Source organism: Rhopalosiphum maidis, chromosome 1 (assembly GCF_003676215.2).
Source record: "Rhopalosiphum maidis isolate BTI-1 chromosome 1, ASM367621v3, whole genome shotgun sequence".
Classification (NCBI taxonomy): domain Eukaryota; kingdom Metazoa; phylum Arthropoda; class Insecta; order Hemiptera; family Aphididae; genus Rhopalosiphum; species Rhopalosiphum maidis.
In genome coordinates, this window is record NC_040877.1 from 83542386 (window position 1) to 83568379 (window position 25994).

Genomic DNA, 25994 nt, shown 5'->3' on the forward strand with positions numbered 1-25994 from the left:
TTATGTTATATATTTAAGATTCGGTACAAAAAAATGGTTATTAAATCAAAACATACATGATTTGATATTGTTTTATATACATCGACCAAGTTCTGAAGTACCTATTATTATATTCACATTAAAAAAATGTAGTATACAACAAACAACAGCTGATCGAATTTAACACATTTAAAGGTATTCCTTATATAATATTGTATGCTACTCTATTGTCTCTATTAATAAATATAGCCAACTAAAATAATAAAATAATTAATGGTAACATTTTAAATATTATTATTGTACATACATAATAAATAAAAGAATTATTGTATTTATTATTATCAGGGGCGGATCCAGACCAAGATAACAGGGGCATACATTAATTTTAATAAAGTATTTATTTAGGTACATACATAATATGTTACTTTCCACAATCTCGTACAGCACAAAAAAAATATTTTTTATAGTAGATAATAGTAATAAAAAAATATATCACAATAATTTTTTTACCCTTGAAGTATAATTACGTCAAAAACTAAAATCAGGGACTTAAACTATTTTTTTTGAGAGAACGGGGGGGGGCGATCGCCCCAATCGCCCCCCTTTGGAACCGCCACTGATTATTATATACTAAGTGAATAGTAGTATATAGGTATATATTTGAATAACCTTGTAATATAATAATATTATTAAATTAAAGACAGGTTAAGCAAGGCAAGAACTCAAATTCATCTAACTTTTTCTATATACAGTTTACATCACACAATATTTACGATAACGAGTAAGATAACTACGAACTTCACTATCCGTGAGAATCTTATTTTAATACCTAATGTCTCTTTAATAATATAAAATATAATACATTTAATAACTTAATATTTTACAATAATAATAATAATTTTTTTTCCAAAAAATTGAGAAACACGTCTTGGTAACGTGATTCATCTAACCCATAATTGAAAATCAAAATTAATGGATTTTTTCATATAAATTAAAAATAATAAAATATTCTTAAATTTCACTTGGCTATTACTATTTAATCTTAATACTGTCATTGATTTAACTGACAAGTTAACAAATGTACAGAACAATTACTATATTATATTTAAATGGGTTTAAATGTTATAAAAGAATATTTTAATAATACCAGAACAATACCAACCCCTTTTTTATTAAATTTTTTGTATTTCATTATTAATATTTACCTGGTGACATGTTTTGTATTTTAATATCTTGTACATTTATTAAAAACATCAAAAGATTTTTTACTGGGTAGTTATAAATAACCGAATAGATCTTATCATTGACCCTGTACATCACGTTCATCAGATATTCATCAACCGTAGAAAAACTATGTAGGTACCACACTTTGAACAAACGATTATCCTTTGCTTTACATAATAAATAACAAACATATATAAAACATATATGTACTTACAAACAAACTATATATTTAAGTACAACAAAAAACGTAAAAATACGAACCATATTACACACAAATTTTAAAATCTATTATGTTAAAAATAAAAACGTAAGAAATGACATATTATTAAATCATAATACAACCTATAATAAATTGTACACTATTCATAGACAAAATACAGAATTATACATATAAAATATTATTAATTTTAGTTAAAACATATTTTTGTGAATGACGTACTGTTGGAACGTTATGCTATATATTTAGTAAACCAAGGAGAGAATGAATATTTTCAAATAGATTTTAAAGTCTCATTTTAGATTTTAAACGGAGCAATGAATGTAATTATTTAAATTTCTATCTTAAATCTATGATTATTACCAATTTGAGTGGTAAAAATGATTCTATTTTAAACTTTAAAAGTGGTTTCTGGTGAAAATTGTTTATCTTAATAAGCTTAAGTAGTAAACTTAGGATGGTCATAAGAGGAAAATTCCTAATAATTTTCATAACAATTTAAATAAAAACAAGAAAAAATAGGGATACAAGCATTTTTACAATAAATTGATAAGACTATTTTTTTTTTCAAAAATGAATAACAAATAGGAATATAAAATGTTCAAAACCTATTATATTTATTATCATTTTTTAAACACTGTACTACTGTAGTATATGTGTATAATTTACAAATTATTTTACCTCGTTTTGTGCTATTTATAAAATATATAGATTTTGACTTTTTTTTAGATTTATTGTTGGAAAAATAGTTTTTAGTTTATAGACATAATATTTTTGTGTATAAATCTAAAACTTAAACTAAAATTTTAACGATATTGCATTTTTTTTATTATTATATTAAATATGAGTAATAATAAAACAATATATATATACATACATAAATTGGGACATAAATAAAGTACTATATATTATGTAATATTGGTTAAATATATGAATGGCGTAAATAAATAAGCTTGGAAAATCACTAGACAATGTCACCCGACGGATTAAATTAAATCTTTATACTAGGTTCATTTTAAACGACAACGTAGAGGCTGTACGAGAGGATAATTGATTGATAAGCGGATTTTAATAACAGGTAAACTTTTAATTAAAATAAAAATAATATGATTTAGTTAACTTGGTGAGTGTTGACATTTTTAGGTAATTGTAGAAATTATTTTTTTTAATGAAGCAAAAGGGGTAGAGACGGTAAGTAAACTCAAGACCTACACCATATAGCACAACGACCTTTTTCTATTAGAAGGATATAGTTCGAAAATGACACAAAACAACAGTACTTAAAGAATATCAGCATAGTTTCAACTAATGTAATAAAAATGACCGACTAGTTATTAGCAACAACCGTTATCATTATTAATAAGACGCCATACCCACATGTGTTATCTCTCTTACTAACGTACATCATAACAAATTTTGCGTTCAGCAGAACACATCTTGTGATGTAAAATTTAATATTAGAGTAAATTTACCTTTTATCAAATTTAAAAATAAGAATATAATCTAGAAAAAGACATATGCTTTCATTCATTCATTAATATTATCATTTAAAGGTGAGTTACAGGCGTTATAGCTATTTAAAATATTACAACTTTAAAACTTTTACATAGCTATAACTCACTTTAAAATAATATAATATCAATAAAAGCATACGTCATTTTCTAGATAATATTCTTACCTTTAAATTTGATAATAAATTAATTTACTCTTAAAGCTAACACCACAAAATGTGTTTTGCTGAACGCAAATTAATTATGATGTACATTATAGTAAAACATAGACAACACATACGGGTATGGCGTCCTGAGATTCGAAACGTATTTATAATAAACCTACCAATATAATATTTCATAATTAAATGTTTTAGTTTTTGAAGAAATTTCAAAAATCTCAATCTTAACCAAGCTCTATTCACAATTGTTTTATGAATGCAACGAATGATGACATAATATCATTGTTTTAAAATGTAATACAGGTACTTAATCGTCTTAATCAGTAAAAGTATTATAAGGATTTTTAAATTTTATATAATAAATAAACGCTTTTAATTTAATATGTAAATACAGATATGTTTTTAGTCTTCTAATAAATAAGTTTATATATTCAATATTTGGACTCATGGATGGAAAAAACTGAACCACCAAAAATATTTCACTTTACCTAATATTGAGTTCAAATTTGAAAATATGTTTTTGATAGATTCTTCGGTCTTTGCAGGTAGAAACATTTTTTTTTGTATATTTAATTTTTCATTATTTTTTTTTTATATAAACGTAGAATAATAAACTTAAGGCTTGGCATCCAATTAGTATTTATTCTATTTTTAGAAAGTATAAAATGTTTTTGAATCATAAACTTCTTAAAAACAAATTGCTGACCCTCTAGTAAGAATATGAATTTTAAAAATAAAATACTACATTTATGGTTTATGGTCAGTAGTAGTCCAATAATAGATATATATGAAATATAGTAAAAAAATTAAGTTTAGTCAGAATAGGGGTTGTTATTTAGAGAAACTGTTGTGTAAGTCAGCTAATCCTCCCAAGGATTTACCAATGTATGAATATAAATATGACCAAATTATTTGGAATATTTATACTGAAAAAAATAAGTTCACAAATTAAATAAACAAATAAGGCAATTGATTAATTAATTAGCTACAAACACACAATTTTAAAACTTGTATTGTTATATTTACTAACTAACATTTTTAAAAATTTGAATAAGCCAACTTATAAATAAAAATGATAAATTAATATTTTTGATTAATAGAAAATGTATCATAAATAGTTAATAAATAATAACTATTTATATTCAATCATACTATTCAAATATATAATTATTTTAACTGCAGATCAAAACATATTTACAATAACATTACACTTATATAATAAAACTTAATCCATATTCCTTATTTGGGATGTAACTAAAATGGATATCAATTGAACACAGTTCATAAAACGAATAATACATCATAGATGTATGTTTGTCAACAGTTTGTTATTAAAACAATAATCTACTGAAACGCTATTGTTTAATAAACAAACACATTCAACTAAGCAACATAAGATTTTGTTTGTGTTGTGTTATCCAAAATATGATAGGTATAGAAAGTCGTGTTGTGTGTTTGCCATCAAAACTAACAATATACACTAAGAATTGTCAAATTTAATTTTCTTATAGGCTATTGCCTATTACTATATGTAATGCTATAATGCTACACACATACTTTTAAACATGCAATTTAATATATATTTTTTAGCCTAGTGATTAAAACAAAAAATTAAATAGAATTCAATAAAATAAATGCAAAATACTTAGGTATATTTTTTATATAATTAAAAAACAGAAAGATAAATAAAGATAATTTTTTTATTTATAAAGTAACAACAATACTCTCAAAACTTAATTCTTTTTTTTATCCTAAGAATATTACATATCTATGCTATACAACTCAATTTTATTTGAACTACAATATATATAAGTCATATTAACTTAATTAAAACTCTATATACCTCGTTATTTACTTAAATATAATATCTCTACAAATATAGGTATAATATTGTATAATATATTAATATATTATAGCAAATACATTCAAATTAATTGATGGAGAAAATTAAAATTATCATAAAAAATAAAAATTAGGCAATATGAAACAAGTGTAAATCAATAATAGACCAACTTGTACATAAAACAACAAATAAATCAAATTTACTAAATACTTGAAATTTAATATTTATATACATAATTTTAGATTATGAATGGAGCAATGAAAGTATTGACTTAATAACAGTGTTTTTTTTATGTCTGTATATACCTTTATCAGCTTTTACTAAGTGAAAAAATGCTTAGGTTTGTAACTTAAAGTATGGTTTCTGGTACTAAATTAGATCATCTAGTTGAACGGCTAAAAATAAAAAATGTCTTATATTTTCAAAATAATTAGAAAAAAATAAGAAAAAATGGTAGAATTACACTGAAGATCAACTTACTGTATAGCAGTTACCTACTTTCCGCTTTATGAATATATATGGTAATAAAATAGTTAAGTATACCAAATCGAATAATACCAATTACTGTTTTATAATGATTTTTAAATATATATACTCTTCTTAAAATAAAGAATGTGAATCTTTTTTTGAATATAAAAAAGTGAATGATGGTGAACGCCAATGAAACTACTTGTGTAATAATAGGGTATATTAACCAGCAACAAAATTGAAACTAAGAGAAGGTAATAAACTGTAGTAATGTCAATTATAACAATTGGTAGGTAGGGAGATAATTGCTTGATAGAACCTTAGGCTATATTTCGATTTTAAATTGATGATATTTTCCTTTTCTGAAGTCTTAAAATATTGATATTTTAATATACAGTAAAACCCCTGAATAGCTGACACTCTTGGTCATCAAAATGTTGTTGACTATTTGGAGATGTCTGCTATCCAGAAGGAGTAAATTTTTGAAATTCATTAAAGATAAATCTCAGGATAATGTTTTGAAGGAAAAAATATGCACTATGTTAAATTTAATGACAGCATTTTTAATAATTGACAAATTAGTCAAAAAATATATAAATTAATATTACTGTTAACATTTGAAATATGGTATAATATTAATATAACACCCAGTGTCTTTTTCATGCAATCAAAAAACATAAAAGGCGAACAAGTGTCAAATGGATCAGTGCAATCTGTAATGGATGTATTCAATTTAAATTCATTGTTATATCATAATGGTAAATCGTGTATTCAATTTTCAAGCATCTTGAGCCAAACATTTTTATCAACGTTTAAAGAAAAATATTGAAAATCTCAAATGTCTATAACTAGTTCAAAAGAAAATGTTTAGAAATTTATTTCATAATATGTTGGTAATGCTAACACAAATATTTGAGTCATACTAAAAAAAATTGATTTTTTTAAATACTGGTTTTGCATAATATACCTATTTATAGGCAAGTTTGAAATATTTATAATTTAATTTCTTATTACATAAGACACTGATCAAAAAAATTCAAATTTAACTTTAAACAAAATTAATAACTAAATTAATTTTAAAATTTTCTTTCGATTTTATCACTTACAATTTATATGGTACATAGGAAAATTACATCCTAATAATTCATGTTTTATAATATATATATAAATCAATTAAGCAAAAATATTTATGAGTTTCTGAGTATACAATAGGTAAGCTAATATACTTATTAACTTGATTCATGTTCTTATAGTTTATATTTTATATTTATTATTATACTTTGTACCTATTGTATAATTACATATTTATTATAACAGTATATTATGAATAACTAACTTATATTTCAATAATAATCAATAAACTATCATAAATCATAATAGTTGTTAATAATGACAAAGTGACATGTATTAACTGGTATGATATAGAACTACTATTATATTATGCGATTGACTTGTATCAAAATAAATTACAAATGTACAAAAAACCTTAGAAATAGATTTTGTATTTTAATAAGTCATAACTATAAAAAGTAATTTATCCAATATTTATGTTTGTTTATCACTGTTTAGTCATTTTATTTATAATGTATAGAATAAAATAGAATATTATTTTTAATGTTTTAAAAATAAATTAATTGATATTCATTCAATTCTACATAAGTAGTACCTACTATAATTTTTATAATACTGAATACAACAAACTAAATTTAAAACAATTTATATTTTAACAATTTTATTTTTAAAAATATTTAAGTTTGTATAATTTAATATTCTGATGTATAATATTCTTAGAGTATTTAGATACATAGAGAGTTTTAGATAAATAAGTAGTTATAAATACTTTAAAAATTATAATAATAAGATATAAGTTAAAAATTTTAATTCTTATAAATAGAAGTTTTCCAAAAAATGTAATGTTTTAGAATTCACAATTTTTTTACTATTTAAAACTTCATTCCATTTTCAATTTAAATACCTTAGATTGGAAAATATAATACAATGTACCTACAAAGTTTTTCTATCAACAATTTAAAAATATCAAAAATACACGAGCACGACATTACTTAATAATATGTGTTCTAAATTCATATTCTCTACCTTCTTTGCTCAAAATGAATTTATAATTTACTTACAATGATGTATTGAATTAATTGTTATCAAACCAACTATGCAGTAGATGCACTTTAAAATTTTTATATGCATATTCAAAACAATGACAATAGGTTGCTATTTACAAAGCCTTTCAAGGAAAACAAAGAATTTTTTTTATTTAAAATATTTATTAATATTCCTAAGAAAATGTTCTTAGTATGTACATAGTAATTTTCTATGGGTATTTTTGAACAATATAAAATAATATTAGAACCATTATTTATTTATATTTAGGGGAATCTCACTATGTGCCTTAAACGTTAATGGTCCAAAGGCTTAGAAAGCACTATATTTTATTTTTAAAGAATTTCATTAAAATATGTTGCCATTTTGTGTTTTAACATTTTATTTAATATATAGTATATAATAAATTGCAGGTGAGTACTAAAATTATTTTTCACATTCTATAAATGTATGTAGATATGTAATTAAAATATTTTTAGAGAATGAATATTTTTGAGATAATAATATGTAATAAAATAAAAATATATTTGCCGCGGTTGTTATGCGAATTGTAATCAAATCAATCTTTTTTCAAAATTGTCTTATTTTTCATTTATGAATTGGATAAGTAGGTGTACTTTTGATAGAATTCATCATCTTTTTAACTAAATTTAATTATACTGAATATTTTATAAGTCACTTACAAATAATAATATACAAACATGGTAGAGTACAAATAATGTTTGGTCACCTGAACAAAAAAGGTTTGGTTTTAGATCTTAATTGTACCTATTTTACTATGTATGATTAGGTAAGATTCAAACTTAAATTAATTTCTACAAGTTCAAAATTATTATTTTGATAATAATATAAGATTTAATTTTTTAACCTATCATATATTATTTACTCATTTATTATTTAAAAGGAAACAATGGAAACATATTGTTAGCAATTTGAAAATTTAAATTTAAAACATTTAATTCTTACCCTATAGAACCAGCTCTTCGTTTTTGTATGACTTTGCTCAAGTCTGTACCTGGAACAGAATAATAAAAAGATTATGGATATTATGTATACATCATTATAGATTGAAAAGTTATTGATATTTTAAAATGAAATAGAATATCACTAATAATATTGATTTTTTTTTATACTATATGAATTCATTTTGGAGGATCAGTTTGGGGCCCATTCTTAACGCTCAATCGCTTATTAAAATGATTTGAGTTATAAGCAAAGATAATTTAAATGAATATAATTCCTCCTTGTTTCTTACCAGGCAACGAATGCGTTAGCGTTGTCATTTATAAAACCACTAAACACTTGCTACACACGACACTATGGCGCATGCCGTTTGCACTATAAATTGTATATAATATTAGATATTTTCGCACAAAAGACGTATTCAAATAAATTTTTTAAAGTACTAAAATTTAATCAAAAAAAAAAAAACAATAATAATAGAAGAGAAACGAAAGATTCATAGAATCAAAGATGAAAGAGAGATAGACTGACAGATACTAAATAGAGAGGGTCGAGGGAGGAAAAGTACACACACATATACAAACGAATTTACACACACACACAAATACACAATGCACACAAATATTATTCCAGTAGGTATATATACATATATATATATATGTGTATGGATTACTCAAATATCAACATTCGGCCATCTTGAATTTCTTTTAATTTTTACAAAGAAGTCTTAAACTCGGCTCACGATTTATTGAGGAATTAATTATAATTAATAAAATAACAAATAAATAAACAACAATAGACATTAATTTTTCACACATTAAGTATAAAATGTAAATTTTGTCTATACATTTCAATTTAATAAAATGGTATAAAAGTGGTAAGTGGTAAAAACCGGAATTTTCTATATTCTAATGATAATACGTTTATCAATATTTCATTATAAAAAACACAAGTTAAGATTATATGTATATAGTATAGGATACTAGTTATAATAGTAAATTCCTATCAAAGTATCAATTATCTACTTAGAAATTTACTATTCACTGTTCAGTACTTCCCAGTTCTTACTTGATTCCTTCTTCGTGTAATTGTAAATAAACTAGTGTGAGTAAGGGTTAAGCGACAACTATCAATATTACGACTCATAACGAAATGCTAATAATTTGTGGACAGCAATACATATTTCATTAAAAATAAAAATTTTGTATTGAATATTTTTATTTTGTTTTTATTTGTTAACTGTGTTATCATGGCGGCAGTTTTAAAAAAAAGAGCATTAGCAGAGTATAGTACACAAGTAGTAAGCAATGTCACTATTAATATTTTCACAGTTGTAACATATATTCAATAGGTATTAACATTAATTAAACATTTTGTTTTTAATAGTTAGAGCAACAACCACCAGTAAAAAAATTGAAATGTCTAGTGAAATTGTCGGCTTTAACTACTGGTGCTACCCTATCATTAGTGAACACAATTAATAGTCGTAAAACACCAAATGATGTAGTGCAAATTTTGCTGCAAATATTAGAACAACTTCAGTTTCAGGTAAACAACTTTGGGTTGTCAACTTCTTTTAAAAATATATTAAGGATTTAAGCTTTTTATTAGCATTGGTATATTTATATTTTGTTCCTTCCATACAGTATGATTTTATAAGAGTTAATAATTTAAATAGATTAGATACTCATATAAGTTTTATAAGTTATATTGCATAATATATTTTTAAATAGTTATGAATATACTTGTATTCATAAAATAATTATTATTGACACAAGAAGCCAGGAAACTCTTTGAATAATACTGCTATAGTGATACTTGAAAAATCAATAAAAAAATTTGCCAATATTGTAATTATATCAGTCATAATTTAAAAGGTAAAATTTGAAAAAATAAGTATTATTTTGCTCATACTGCACAAATTTGCATTAAGGTGGTGAAAAAATAAAGCTATTATAATTTTTTTTTTCTGTAGATATATATCTATTGTACTATATATTATTAATATTGATAAATATGTTTAATTTGATATTATAACATATAAACTATATTAATGTATAAATCATTAGTTATAAATATTAACTAGTATTTATAATCAATGGTATAAATGTACAATGTAAAAACTACTGTTATAACTGTAAACAATACATTGGTTAATTTAATCATGAATTTTACTAGGATTTTTATAATTTTAATAAATCTAATATGTTATAAATAATAAACTTATCAATGATATATGAATGATATAATGATCTAATTAAATATCTGATACTCCTAAATTAAATTGTATGTATATAATTTTATGATTAATTTTTATAAACGTTTTTAAAATATTTTTATCAATATTACTTTAAGTATTCTGTCTCATGTTAGAGTAACTATGGGTAGCAACTGGTTTTTTGTCGGGCTAGGTCAGAGTAAATCCATTAAAATCAGTTTTTATCATCAACTTTTGTTACTGACAACCAAAAAGTCACTATACTATGTTAACCGTAACAAAATTCAAAATGGTTTGTTGGAGTAAATATATTGACAGCATTCAGTGAGCATTAGCCATACCCATTCTTAATATCATGTGCTGAAACCAGTCAGAAGTTATTCTTAAAATGAGACAGAGTATAGTTAATTTAATTTAGTATTTTTAAGCATTTAACAATGAATATAAGTAGAATTATTTTTTAGGATTCGGATATCTCTAACATTTTAATTAAACTCAGTGAACATTTTAAACATCAATCAGATTCTACTGTCAAGATATTAATATTTTCTGTTTTATCAGCTATTGGGTCTTCAGATGAAACTAGCGAAGATGTAAGTTATGATAATTTAATAAAAAAATATATTTAATGATTGAAGATTTTTTTTTTACATAGAATGTATACAAAATTGTCGAAGAAATATTTACTTTAATGAAAGAAGTTAAATCTCAGAAAATCAAAACTAGTGGTCTAAAAACACTATTAGCACTTGGAAAACGTATGAATCATGATATGGATCTTCATTTGAAACTCACTAATTATGCTAAAGAAGTACAATAATAATTTACAGTTGTTCATAATTAAGAATTATAAAAATATGTGCTTATACTTTTTACAGACATTAGGAGATTATAGACCAAACATAACATGTGAGAGCTTAGAAGTAATAGGTGAATTAATGCCTGTGAAAATTCCACAAGATTGTTTAGAAATTCATTCTGAAATGCTAAAATTAATTGGAACTTATACACAGCATTATAATGCAAAAACAAGGAGTAATGCTTTTAATACAATGGTAATAAACAAAGATGTATTAAGTCTATTTATATTTGAATGTTTATAAGTTCTCTTCTTTATTTAATTTGATATTTATTCAATTGCAATACTCTATTTTGTATTAGGAAATAATTAACGTATATAAGTAAAAAAACATTCTAAATTGTACCCATCAAATATAAAATTATCCCAATTTTTTTATTTTCTGTGTCCTTAACCTCTTTATAAAATAAGTGTAAATTTTAATAATAAAATTTAAAATATAAAATATAGTTCCTTGTGCATGAAATATGAATTGTGAAAAATTGAATTATGATTTCTTAAAATCACCAAAATAGTTAAATAGTATTTTTATATCAAATTACGTTTTGATTTTGTCATACTTAGGTTCGATTGCATGACCGAGGTATTAGATTAAACCCTGCTGTGTATCTAGATGTTTGTTCAGTTATAAATGATGATAATGAAATGGTGAGAGAAGCTGCTTTAAACGTAATTTCAGTTTTAGGAAATTATTATCCTGAAGAGTAAGTAATTTAAAATATATAGTTATTCTATGTATAAATAAATTATAATAATTATATGAATTTTTTTTTTTTTAGAAGAATCAAAGGTAGTAATGGTGAAGAAATGGCTCGAATGTCTGATGAAGCATTTGAAAATATATGTAATTTTATGACTGATATAAGTTACCGAATTCGCACTCAAGCAGCAAAGCTTCTTGGATCTTTTCTATCTGTCAGTACAAATGTTTTGTTGAAGACACTAGATCAAACATTAATGTCTAATTTGCGTGTAAATACTTGTATAATATTTTAAACCATTTAATATAAATTCTATTTTCAAGTAAACATATAATTTAATCCATGGTTAAATTTTATAGAGAAAACGAACTTCTATTGAACGTGTTTGGGAGTGTTTAGCAAAGGGTACAGCTATGATGAGTGCATTAAGCACTAAAGATACACCACAAGAAATGCTGGATGCACAACAAGTTAGTTTGGTTAGCACAGGAGCTAGTGGTGCTTATCTTCATGGCTTAGAAGATGAATTTCTTGGTAATAGTATACAATTTATAAATAATAATTTATTATTAACACTTAAAGTTTTTAAATTCAGAGGTACGTATAGCTACAATAAGTTCTATGTGTTCATTGGCAACTAGACATTCAGAATTTGCAGTGATTGCAATGGAATTCTTAGTAGATATGTTTAATGATGAAATTGAAGAAGTACGCTTAATAGCTATTGAAAGTCTTGTGAAGCTTTCATATGCATCTGGACTCCGTGATGATCAAGTGGAGATTATTTTAGCAGTGATTGAAGTATGAATATCTATTTAGTATTATATTGATTCATTTTATAGTTTAAAAATTATCTAGGATTCATCAAGTGTTGTGCGTGAAGGCTTACATAATATATTTGCATCATTTGAACTATTAAATCAAGAAGGATTGATGATGTGCACTAACAGATTAATTGAAAGTTTAAAAAAATATCCAGAGGTAATTACAATTTTTGTTATTTGATAAGTATGTGTCTTCATTAAAGTATATTTTTTTTAAGGACAAAAAATCTATATGGAATTGTATGAAAAATTTAGGACTAAGACATCCAACATTGACATTGGCATTAGTACCTGAGTTGTTGGCGATTCATCCTATGTTTGAAACTCCTGAGCCAAATGTAGAAGAACCATCGTGTATCCTTTAATATTTATACATTATAATACTGCTAAAATTTTAGATTCTGAGCAGAGCAATGAATGTAATGATTTTGCAATGATATTTTTAATTTTTTTTTTTTTCCTTTCATTGTCTTTTATGGCAATAAGAAAGCTTTAATTTTCAACTTGAAATTTCTTGAAGAAAATACGGTCTAGTTGATAATTTAGGTCCTTTAGGGGATTAAAAATAAAAAATTTTCAAAATTGGTAAACAGGGAAAAAAGAAAACACAAAACCAGTATTTGATCAGAATAATTTTTTTTTAATATATTTTTCATCAAAAGATTATGTTATTATCTCTGCTTAGCAGGTTTCCTCCCACTTTTACCAAGTATGGTACACTGTTGTATTGCCAAGCAATACATACCATTAATTACAATGTTTGACCATTACGCTACAAATAAAAATATCGATTAAACTGTTAAAAAATTATAAATTAGTTTTGCTATTTATACTAAAACATTATTAGGAGGCAACACAAACATCACTCATATGAAAATCGCATTTACGTGTACCCATTTTGGTACACGGTGTTACTAATGTCAATGAATTGAATGTACCTTAAATGGTACATGTGACATGATAATAATGTTCAGCCCTGTACCAGAAAAGGTACACTTAGCAACATGTCATTAAAAAAAGATGTGGCAGTTAACCTATTAGAATAATTTTTAATTTATAATGATATCTCATTGAATTTAAACTTAACTCATTCATTATGATGACCCTCTCAACACTCACCTACTGTAGAATGGAGTACACATCTGTTGTTAATCAATTAATATAATTTTTCTTTAACTCATAAAAAAGATGTAAGTGTGTTGATTTTAGTATTCAATGCGGCATCCAAGTGTAATTCTATTATATCTTTACTCGAGGATAAAACAATTAAACACTATAGTTACTTAAGAGACATAATGCCTCATTTAGTACCATCTTTGCAAGTATGAAAATATTTTAATTATTTATAATTTTATTATTTAGATTCTTTAATTACAGTCATGGGTGTAGACACAGGTGATATGGGGAATGAATCCCCCCATGACCATTTTTATATGTATATATACACTATGTTATCAATTTTTTTTTTACGAAAATTAACTATTTTTTGTGGTATATGTATGAGGGAGGGGTCCCTCCTACTCAATGAAAATTCCTGTCTATGCCACTGATTACAATTAAAAAGACACCACATCTTCATAAAATTCTTATGAAAAATAACAACTCAAAATAAATTAATAGTTTAAAATCCAAATTTATACATGATTTAGAAAAAATATTTTCTGTAATTTAAATATTTTAATTTTTTTTTTTTCATAAAAAATATTGTCTATTTCATCATGTATAAATTTGGTTTCCTGCTATGACTAATGTCTAGTTTCAATGATCTTTATTTTACAACAACCATAATAGTACTGCCATAGTCACTTGTGCATTACTTAAAAATTATATTTAAATATATTTAAGATTTAAACTTATTTAACACATTTTTTAATAACCGGAATTATACTTATTTAATACTTTTTTAAATAATTTTCTAGAAAGGTTAGGTTAAACTTAATTAATAATTAAAAATACAATATGTTAATCTGTAAAAAAAAATAATAATTAATTATTTTAAAGTTGCACAAATTAAACATACAAAACATTTAACAATAGCAAATGTAACATTTACATATACTTTACTAGTTTAAAGTTGTAGCTTGTACCAAATAAAACTAAATAAAAGGGCATATTGTAATCTGCGCCATCTTGCATCTTCAAAAATTTTAATTTATGTCATTCACCTTATTCAAATGGTAATTTGTATAACTTTAAAATAACTAAACATTTTTTTATTTTACAGATAAACATATCATATTTTTAATCATTGATAAATCAAGTTCATTTTAATAGTTATATTTCTAGAAAATTATTAAAAAGTATTAAAGAAGTATAGGCATGAGCAGAACATTTTTACTGGGGATGCACAATACTAAAAAACAGATTTAATATTTTTTTAATTCATGAAATGTTATTTAACTTGGTACCTATACACTAAACCAGCAGTCCTCACTAAAGTTTTATAAAGGGCCAAATGTAATTTTTTTAAATTACTTGCGGGTCACTTACATTTTTAATGATAATAATTAAAAATATAAAAATTTACAACTGTATACTAAATATAGTGTAGAATAATTAAATGAGACAGGATATTTTGTTAGGAGAGGATGTTGTAAGAAAAAGTTCATTAATGATATATCAATTTATAGAATTTTGGATTTTAGAATGTACAATTTAATTTTAGTGTGGGCCACACTAAATTTGTTAAAGGGCCATGTAGTGGGGACTACTGTACTTAATTAAGCTGAACTCACTAAGGGTGCAGTGGCGTACCCAGCAACCCCCGTGCATACACCTATGTAAAGAAGTACTATCAAAATATATAAAAATCAGTCATACTAAAACTATAAATAAATGTGTATACCCATTAAGTATTTCAACAATTAAAGTTAAAAATTTGATGCAGATTATATATTCCTTTTCGTTTTCTGTCGTAACCTCGTAGGGCAAATTACTAAAATTAATTTTTAGATGTGGCACCAATTACATACACCCATATTATTAGGCAGTGTAATAATCACATCTATTAATTAAATGCTTATAAAATGCAAAATAATAATTTTATACAAACAAGACTAATATTTACATAATTTACTTTCAGTATATATCATTAATGATATAATACACATATTAGTATTAACATATCATTATACTATTAAAAATACAGAAGTATGCTTAAAAATTAAAAACCATATTTATAAACATTATGATGGTTTAATTAGATATTTAATTAAATATTAAGTTATTCCTTTAACAATAAACAAAAATTGTTTAACACCTTTTTTATGTATTTTTAGCTAGGTGGACGTTTATCAATAAGTCAAGTAGAATTAAGACCTACTGAGTCAGATTCACCTAAATCCCTTGAACTTCTTGAATCATTAATCAATCAAGTATCTGTAGTCAAAGGTAGTACTAAAGTTAAAATTAGTTTGCTGGAAACTTTCTATCATAATCTTATACGACTGGCTCAACTTGATCAATCTGTGAATGGTACAGCAGAGCTTAGTGCATTATATATGCATAGTCAATTATTATTGAATAAAGTATTAAATAATAATAATAAAACATTTTATTCAAATGCTGTATCTACTCATCAAGCAAATAATGTGCGCACAAATATTTCACAGTTATTGCAGAATACTTTAAAGTATGTAATTTTAAATTAAACAATTTTATCAATATGCTTAATCTTATGATGTTTTAGAATGCAGTACTTGTTTGTTGGCTTAAGTGTTCAAGAATTAGCTAGTATAAAACAATTCAAATTAAAGGTTATAGCTCTCCTTCTTGTATATATTGTTAATGCTACAAACCAATCGGCTAGAACACTGAGTCATTATTTTTTAACACAGTTAGAAGATACTATTAAGTAAGTAGATAATAAAAAATATATATATTTAAATAGTAATTATTATTGGTATTTTAAAATATAACAATGTTGCAACATTTGTAAATCAAAAAAAAATATATTTTTAAATTAAAATAATTATTAAATAACCAAAAACCTTTATTCTGGTTATTTATTTTTCTTTTCAGTTATATCAATTTTTTAATAGTTTATTAGTATTAAATATTTTTAATAAATATTATAAATTGTCTTTACTAAAGACTTTAAAGGGTAATATCTTACTCTTTTCAAAAACTTAATATTATCAAAACAAAACAATGCTAAATGATTTTTTATATATATTTAAAATTTTAGGTATATTAGTGAACATGATCTACAGCTTGAATCATTCACTTCTGTTGTTTTTAAAGAATTGTCTCAATTAGAAGAATCGAAACCAGGAATTGTAGCTAAATTACTTTTACCCATATTGCAAAGTTCTGAACCTACTCCACCACCTAAACCAAACACTAATGTAAGAACCTACTAATAAGCTAACTTGTACTATAAATTTATAAATTTTATTTTACTTTAGATCAAAATGTGTAAGGTTGTTATTAACCGTCCACAAGGTGGCCCAGATACCACTCATAAGTTATCAGCAGGCTTAATTCTTCCTATCCCTTTAAATGCAGAGTTGTACAGTTTACAAACAGAGTCATTATCTTTATTGCGTTTAAAAATCAAATATCCTGATCAACAAACACATTTAATCATGCCACCAAGAAATCACTTGCGTCTAGTAAATCTCAGTAATGGTAAGAGAAATTTAAAAAAATAATTATTATTATTGCATATTTAGGGTGGCCAGATGTCCTGTACAATATTTCAAAAGTCTGTCCAGTTGTCCCGACATAAGCTTTAGAGACACTAAATTGTCCCGTTTTTTTTAAAAATATGTTGTTTTTGGTATGTTTACAAAAAGAAAATTACGTAAAATTAAAAATATAATCTACATCAATCTGTATTAAATGTCAATAAAAGTATAGTAATTTTCAAAATAATATAAATTTTGCTAAATTATTATGATAACCGATTAGTAATGGGTCACAGCCCGCATCTTACTGACTAATTAATATTTATTATTTTATTGTTTGGATTAAAATACCTAAAAACTATTAATCAAATATTCTGAAAACAATATTTCATAATATATTTTGAATTCACACTAAAAGGTTATATATTAATATACCTATGTACAAAAAATTAATAAATTTAGCTGAAAATCTTTAAATGTTCTAAAAATAGAAAAAATACAAAATAAGTTTTACCTTTGAAGTATCTATTATACATAAAGTGAATAATGTATTTACATGATATACATTGTTTCGTAACACCTAAAAAATAATGTGCTTTACATTGAAATCCAGGGACTAGTTATTGAATAAATAAAAAATAATAATTGAGTATTGAACCCCCCATCCTCATTAATAAATACTTTGGTATGCCACTTTCTATTGTAGTATTAATTTTAATGTTATATTAAATGTTTTTTTTTTTTTTTTTAATTTTTAGAGTCATATTATCTACTTGATACTAATGCATTAATATCACATCGTTCTGAGTGGTCAGAAGCGTGTTTTGTTGAGCTGAGCTTAGCATTTGATTTAACTGAAACAGAAGGAGCTCTGGCACATGTTCTACCTCCTACACAACCATGTATTGTTGATTTATGCAAACCAGTCAAACTTAAAGTGCACCCTAAACCTGTAAGACGTGGAATGTGAATAAATTAACTTTTTTTTTATTATATACATGAAGACAAATATTAACAGTTTACAATATTATCAATTATGATTTTATTAATTTGATTATATAAAAATATTTTTACTAAAAATTTAAAAGTATTGTATAAATTAGTTATTTACAATATACTTAGTATTTAAAAAACAATAAGTCAGTCACATAATTTACTAGGCTCAGTTATATGTTTGAGCATTTCATTATTTCCCTTAATATCAGATACAAGGTCATCAATATCACGTAAACCTCGTAAACTAGCCCTCAATGCTTGAATATCTTGAGCACTGATACGACCAGCATGTTTGGCACCACTTGATGTGAATTTTACCTTAGCAACATTTACAAGACCATCATGAAATGATGCATCTGTGTCATTTGCACGCTCGATGAATCCAAGCAAACGGTGCTCAAATGTATCAAAGTCCTTATCTAAAATTTGTGCCTGCAGATAGACAGTCTGCGCCATTTTGTACCAATCTGCCATACAATCAGCTAACTGTGTAACTACTGGCTGAACATCTGTATCTAATAATGTCCGAGCTCTACGACTAGTCTCTGTAATCTATAAAATTGTATTACAAAATATGTATTTATTTTTAAAATTAGAATAATCTTTAATATTCAGTTCTAATTTCTATAACATACCTTGATTATTTCTAACACATGAAATTGTTCATCATTATATGTTAAACTACGTGTAGCACGATCTCTTAACAAATGTTGCCAAGAATCCCTTAATCTTTCCACAAGTGTTTTTATTTTTGCAGGCGCTCTATTTTTATTTGGACATTTAAATGATCTGGTTGCTGATTGCCATTCTCTGGTTAATGTTCTTTCTTTGACATATCGCTGATGTAACTGTTGTATTGCCAAACTTAAACTATTATTCAATTCATCACTTAATTTGTCCAATTCATCTTTCAGATCAGTAGATATATTCTTGATGCCAATCATATTATTAACACTTTTGTGTCCTCGTACTGAAATCTCTACTAGGTATTTTGTACATTTAAACACACTTTGTAAATGGTCACTTTTACTTAATACAAATTTCAGTTTTTCAGTTACAATTTTTGTAAATACGTGTACACATTTATTAATTAGTTGACTGTTTTGTGACAATTTTTCAACACGTTTTTTACAAACATGTCCTACACTGCATGCAGTCTTAGCAAGTCCTGCATCACTGTCTACAGATGTCAGTTTTGGTAAAGACATATCTGGAAATTTTGGAAAATTGGGGATTTCACTATCAGCTACCAAAGTAACATTATTATTTTCTTTACTAAAAAGCAAAATAGGCTTATGCATTTCAGTTGGCTTATAAGACCTACCAGGAAGGTCTAATCCTACTTCCGTCAAAAGGTATGTAGATTTGTATAAAAGTATTTGATTAGCGGGAGATATTTCAGTTTGATCTTGTATTAAACACTGAAGTCTTTCATATGTTTCATCAGGGTGCAAATATACACGTATATTTTGAACACGATTGGTATGAAAAATATGTAGTAGTCTTCTATCTAATGTTTTAGTAACTTCAGCAAAAAATTTTTCGAAACTCCATATTCGCTGAGATTCTAATTCTAAAAGACCAGCTAAAATAGGAGTAATAAGCTTTTTACATCCATCACTTAATTGACAGTTCTTTGGTAATTCTCTACTCCACGTTATTGAACCTTTTTCAGATGTTTGCACTCCAGATAAAACACCAGATGCCTTCTCAGTTGTTATGTAATGCATAGTTTCTTTGTTTCGTCGCCCACCATATGGTCTAAATGGTAAATTGCCAGTAGCTACATGGTACAATGTAACACCGATTGACCATAAATCAACAGTAGCTCCAAATGTCTTTGCTACTGGTTTTCGTAAAACTGCCCTCTCATACCTGAAAAAAAAATAATTAGAATCATCAAAATTAAATTAAACAAAATATATTAAATTCCTTACATATGTGGATGAAGATATTCCTCAGTTCCATACAATGACATGAACTCTTGATCTTCATGTAATTCCCTTGCAGCTCCAAAATCAGTTAATTTATAAATAGGTAGACCATCATCACTTAAAAACTTCATTATGTTTCCAGGTTTTAGATCTCTATGTACCAAATTATTGTCACGTAAATGTTTCATACCAGCCGTGAGATGTTCTAAAACTAATAGAAACTCATCTTCCTGTAACCCATATGTGTTTTCTGGATCATCTAGTATTGTAAATAAACTCCCACCTGTACATAGTTCCATAACAATGACCTATAATAATTTAAAACTTTAGTAATTTTATTCAATGCCAAAATATAAAAAGCAATCACTAACTTTTCCACGACTTTCGTGTTCTTCTTCAATAGCTAACAGCTTTACTATGTTTTCATGTTTAACCTTTTCTAGTACCTCAAACTCACGCATTTGAACATCTAAAGGCCGCATGTGACTTAACTGATTAAAAGTTTTGACGGCCACTGGTTCACCATTGTGTTTATTGACACCCTGATACACCGCACCAGTTGCACCCTTTCCAAGCACACTTGTAGTACACCAAACATAATTTGTGGATCCACGTAAAAATGACATGACTGCTTCAGGACAACTGTGCTAAGGACACTGTTCACTTTCTCCAAAATCCACAGCAATTGTTGTAGTGACAACACCATTGGTCACGGTCTGCAGAATATGACATTCCTAGAAGACCTAAAAATGACCTTCTACAGCCCTACCTCAAGTTTGAATATTGAAACTTAGGTATATATTAAAAACGATATATCTCTTATTTATGTTACAGGTATTCGGTTTCTGTGTAAAAAACGATTGTTTATTTAATTGTATCATTATTTCTTTAAATGTTTGTTTTGATATTAATATATTATCATCGTGAATTCTCTTATCGTTCATTATCATTTATCACTTACGGTACGAAACATGTATACAAAAATACTGTAACGATTAGAGCTAACTGTTATAGAACCTACAGACAATCGTAGCCAGAAAATTTAAAATAGTTGTATAGTAAAAAGTAAAAAATTTAGAAATTAGAAAGTTTTGAAAATAATTTAAAGAATGAACGAAACATATGCGTCGCCGAAACAAAATAAAAAACTAAAAAGCTTACGTATAATACATATTGAAGTATATAATTCACTAGGAACTAGGCATGTTATAGACAATACCCGTTAGTTGGTTTCAGTATAATAATTTAACTAAACAAAAAATTAAAAAAATATATTTAATAAGCATTTGAATCAACTTAGTTTCAAGTGTTTCAACTTTCAACTACTCTTTGCTTGATTTTATAAGGTGCCCCTTTCTACGTCAAGAATCACTCTTAGCACTCGTCTTCAATCAGTCCAATCTACACATAGACTTCAATACTTCATGTCCAAAATTACATCCACCTTCTATAAACGATTCTAATTTTGCTCAGCCAACCATCCAAATCCCCACATTTTGAAACCTCGACTTAAATAATATCCGCAGAAATACCCTTAGAGGGGAACAACTCACCAATGGTGCAGAGACGTATAAATTAATCCTTAAATAATATTATTAAGCAAATAGTGTCGTCGTTGAATGGTTTCTTTTTATCAAATATTCAAATGCAGTTAATTCATATTAACTTAACTCATATGTGTTACGTGTGTTGTAAAAAAAAAACAAAAATAATATTATACAACAGTATGGAGATGCATGTAAATTTATTATTACAAAAACAACAACGGTTTTCCTAGAAACTATAATTTATAATAGTATGAACGATGATCAATCATTAAAATTGTATTAATTTTTTAGTTTTATTACACGTGCGCCACTAATACAGCCACTGAGCCATACGAGTATCGGAGTAAATAATAAAACTATTTATTATTGTTCTGTTTACTGTAAACTGTAATTCTACACATAGCAACCAAACTACTCTGCGAGTAAAAATTATAAATTATAATCCGTTATCGGACGTTACAAAGAACGTGCGATTTGCAAACGATGCGACTAGTGAATAGTGACGACGATGGTCGAGTGTCGACATTGCCATTTACTGTTTAGGCAGTAGTGGGGGGCGTACCGCTGCCAAGTAGATGGCGTGCGAGTTGATCGACCCTGTTCTACGGTCTGCGGCGCGATGCCGTTTTGTTTATACACATTCACACGCGCGCGCACGCACACATGCGCGCGCACACACGCACACAAACACACACACACACACACACACAAGTACAGCACGGCGGCGTCGAGCGCGATGTCGATTCACTCGATTCCGTCCTCAGTGTTCGTAGGTGTCGGTTGTGTATCCGCCTCGTACATGTTTTTTAAGATAAAAGTAGTGCAAATGGTTTTGTTTTGATTTGTTTATACTTTTCTACTTGGACAGAAGTAAGAAAGAAAACGTTCGTACCTATTTGGTTTCTGAATTTTCTTCAGTGACGAGAATACTCATACGCGATGATCGACGATCACGTCCACAGGGTTGTCGTTGTGGTTTTCGGTCGTGATTAGAAGAAACTTCGCCAAACGAGATAAATAATAATAATATTATAGTTCATTATTATTGAACGTGTGCTGCGTGTATTTGTGTTTTTGAGTTCGATTGTGTAAGAGATTGTTAGTGTGTGCGCGTGTGTGTATTACCGCTCACACTATGGAAGGTAACGGGGTCGGCAAAGATTGCAATGCCCTCGGCGGATTATTCCAGCAGATCGTCATGGACCTGAAGGTAATAACTAATAAATAATAATAGTAATAGTATGGGCAAATTTTAATTATATTGTTATTAATTTATTATGGTCGTTATAAAGATGAGTCCATTGCCTATCCATGTCCAATGATATACATAGATATACTATCATTATAATTTCGCGAATCATCATCATGTGTATGCCATTTATCGTGTATGATCTACCCGTTTGTTTGATAGCTAGAAACTAAAAGCCTCTTGCTTGGATTCATAACGTCAGAGCATTACTATACCTATTAAAATAATAAAATAATAAACATAATATCTTTATAGGTATATACAACAATTACGTACGTACGCACTAGACAATACCACATAAATGTATAATAATTTATAGACGTACAAAGACGACTGAAATAAATATGTCGCGAGAGTAATCTGAACTGAGACTAATAGGTAACTATCTAGTTGCATATATCATGTTATTATAATATTATATCAATCTGAATAGGCTTTTACGGGTACCTACGTGTATTATTGTAATGATTTCTATCATCCATCATTGTCCATAATTCTGTCGAATATTGATTTTTATTTTCCGCGGAAGTTTTACCGCAAAACAGCTCTGGAACCACATAATATCTACGTAATAGGAATGATCGTATATAATTCACTGGTATGTATATGGTTCTGTTATTAATGTTATTATAATAATTATCATAATACTACGGTTCTCTACAACCGTTGCTCTATTTATCCTTAATACTTTTAATATCTTTTTTTCTTTTTACGTCACGCGATTTATACGGGTTTTATTTTTGTTACTCGATTCCGTTTCGTTTATTATTATACTACTAGGTATAACGTTTCGTCGAAACATATCCATAAAACGACAAATGTTTACGAATTCTACCCACTCGTCACATTCGATATTTTTAGTCGCATCGATTCATGTGTTATATGTGTAATATTACTCTGACAACATTTTTAAACTATGTTTTAAACTTGGTTCTCAGAATTTAACTGGATAGGTGAGTAGTTTTAAACATTTAAATGGTAAATCTAAAAACTATAAATAATATTTTATAGATTAGGTATACTGGTATATATAGTTTATTATTATTATGGATAGAATTTATCTGGAATTCAATAACTTTTTGATAACATGAATAATATGTAACATAATAACAATATAATTAAATACCTACAGACTATAGTTAGTAATCACTAATCAGTAGGGCTCGGATTTATATGTATTTATGAAACTAAAATATGTATTTACGTTAGCAAAATATGTACATAAATATGTGCTACAAAAATCAAAATATGTATTTTACTAAATGATTTATTTATTAATATTTAATTAATACAGCCATTTTGAAATTTTGAAATTCAAAAGATCTTTGATTTGGTCATAAAATTGCCTTATACTGACTAAATGATCTTGATCTTTCGGCTTCCACCGATGTTATTGGACTGTATTGAATTTTGACTATGTCTAAAGGAGTAAGTTATATTTACCGTAGATTAAGTTCAATAATTGGTATTATTTGTTACTATGTTGTACTTTTGGAAATTTAGGAAATTGTTTGTATTGAAAAATACAATCGTACATAATTAATTATTATTAAAAAAAAATCGTAAATGAAAAAATTGTCAAAATATGTAGGAACAAATGGAATTATTGAAAAATATGTAAAAACATGTACTTATGGCAAAATATGTAAAAATATGTAAAATAAAATATAGTTAATTTCATTGGAAATCCTTTGAAACGAATTTATCACTCACTTAAATTAATTTTTCAAGTCACAGTAAAAATATGTATTTACATATAAATCCGAGCCCAACTAATTAGTAATTAATAATTATAATTTTAACTACTAGGATAAAATATTCCTTAAGTAATCTATGTAATATTTAAAATCTATAGTTTTGGACTTTTGGTATGAAATATCCATCACTTCTTGTAAACAGTGTAAACCAAACTGATTCATAATTTATTTATCCGTTAATGGGTTTCATTAATTAAACATAAAATAATGCACATAACTCGTTTAAAAATTAAAATATTGTAAAATTCTAAGGAGAATATAATAGATAATGTTCTTACCTTTAAGTTTGATTGATCAATTTACTTTTAATATTTAAAGAAATATCACAAAATTAGAACTACTGAACCTAAATATTGGTAAATTATATATAAAGACGGAGACCACACATGCGAGTATAACATCCTCTAACAAACCATATGAATGTTTATGAATATTACGGTTCTCGATACGATCCATGTCTTTACTAATTGATCATCCTATAAACTTAAAAAATATTAACTTTTAAAACCGATCGAAACATCAAAATACTTAACATCCCGTAAAAATATGAACTATACAAATAAAACTCATTATACCTAACTTCCTATAGTTTATTTTTATACTTATTATTTTAGAGAGATCATAGATATCCATTATAATTAATAAATTGATATTTAGTTATAACTTATAATTGTAGGTACTTATTATAAAATATATCTTATAGATTGTATTTTGAAAAAAAAATGAATTCAAGGTTTCTCTTTCGTAAAGCCTACTGTTTGAAATATTAATTTCAATAACATTTTAAAGGAAAACAAATA

General features: G+C 25.9%; 4 protein-coding genes across 8 annotated transcripts in view; 2 read left to right on the plus strand and 2 right to left on the minus strand.

The window, feature by feature from the left end:
* LOC113555788 (aryl hydrocarbon receptor nuclear translocator homolog) overlaps positions 1 to 8961 on the minus strand; it is a 33856-nt gene extending 24895 nt beyond the window's left edge. For both annotated transcript variants that reach the window (XM_026960328.2, XM_026960327.2), the window contains exons 1-2: positions 8774 to 8961; positions 8485 to 8533 (exon numbers count right to left, since the gene is read on the minus strand). In XM_026960328.2, the coding sequence (XP_026816129.1) occupies positions 8485 to 8533; positions 8774 to 8801 (77 nt within the window). In that variant the 5' untranslated portion in view covers positions 8802 to 8961. The remainder of the gene's footprint in view (positions 1 to 8484; positions 8534 to 8773) is intronic.
* A 769-nt stretch (positions 8962 to 9730) lies between these two features.
* On the plus strand, positions 9731 to 18751 carry LOC113555488 (integrator complex subunit 4). Its single transcript, XM_026959819.2, has 17 exons — positions 9731 to 9781; positions 9868 to 10029; positions 11164 to 11292; positions 11355 to 11510; positions 11578 to 11754; positions 12123 to 12262; positions 12338 to 12530; positions 12619 to 12793; positions 12855 to 13060; positions 13118 to 13240; positions 13302 to 13437; positions 14272 to 14405; positions 16362 to 16714; positions 16772 to 16936; positions 17270 to 17429; positions 17490 to 17712; positions 18470 to 18751. The coding sequence occupies exons 1-17, from the start codon at positions 9731 to 9733 to the stop codon at positions 18679 to 18681; spliced, it is 2895 nt and encodes a 964-aa protein (XP_026815620.1). The 3' UTR covers positions 18682 to 18751.
* Position 18752: 1 nt separating this feature from the next.
* Positions 18753 to 22330, minus strand: LOC113555489 (serine/threonine-protein kinase TBK1). Its single transcript, XM_026959820.2, has 4 exons — positions 21013 to 22330; positions 20645 to 20949; positions 19343 to 20582; positions 18753 to 19259 (listed from the first exon to the last, which is right to left on the minus strand). Exons 1-4 carry the CDS (start codon positions 21265 to 21267, stop codon positions 18852 to 18854), a joined length of 2208 nt encoding a protein of 735 aa, XP_026815621.1. The 5' UTR covers positions 21268 to 22330; the 3' UTR covers positions 18753 to 18851.
* A 598-nt stretch (positions 22331 to 22928) lies between these two features.
* Positions 22929 to 25994, plus strand: part of LOC113556947 (MTSS1-like protein) — a 37277-nt gene continuing 34211 nt past the window's right edge. For 3 of the 4 annotated variants that reach the window (XM_026962192.1, XM_026962195.2, XM_026962193.2), the window contains exon 1: positions 22929 to 23398. In XM_026962192.1, the coding sequence (XP_026817993.1) occupies positions 23324 to 23398 (75 nt within the window). In that variant the 5' untranslated portion in view covers positions 22929 to 23323. The remainder of the gene's footprint in view (positions 23399 to 25994) is intronic. The other variant, XM_026962191.1, reaches the window with a different exon arrangement.

Excerpts from the sequence above, each read along its gene's own strand:
- LOC113555488 (XM_026959819.2), top strand. The coding sequence starts at position 9,731 with ATGGCGGCAGTTTTAAAAAAAAGAGCATTAGCAGAGTATAGTACACAA. Across the intron at positions 12,531-12,618 it reads CATTAATGTCTAATTTGCGT|AGAAAACGAACTTCTATTGA; the intron begins GTAAATACTTGT and ends TAAATTTTATAG. Across the intron at positions 13,438-14,271 it reads AAATGTAGAAGAACCATCGT|ATGTAAGTGTGTTGATTTTA; the intron begins GTATCCTTTAAT and ends CTCATAAAAAAG.
- LOC113555489 (XM_026959820.2), bottom strand. The coding sequence starts at position 21,267 with ATGTCATTTTTACGTGGATCCACAAATTATGTTTGGTGTACTACAAGT. Across the intron at positions 20,950-21,012 it reads AACACGAAAGTCGTGGAAAA|GTCATTGTTATGGAACTATG; the intron begins GTTAGTGATTGC and ends AAATTATTATAG. Across the intron at positions 19,260-19,342 it reads ATGTGTTAGAAATAATCAAG|ATTACAGAGACTAGTCGTAG; the intron begins GTATGTTATAGA and ends ACAATTTTATAG.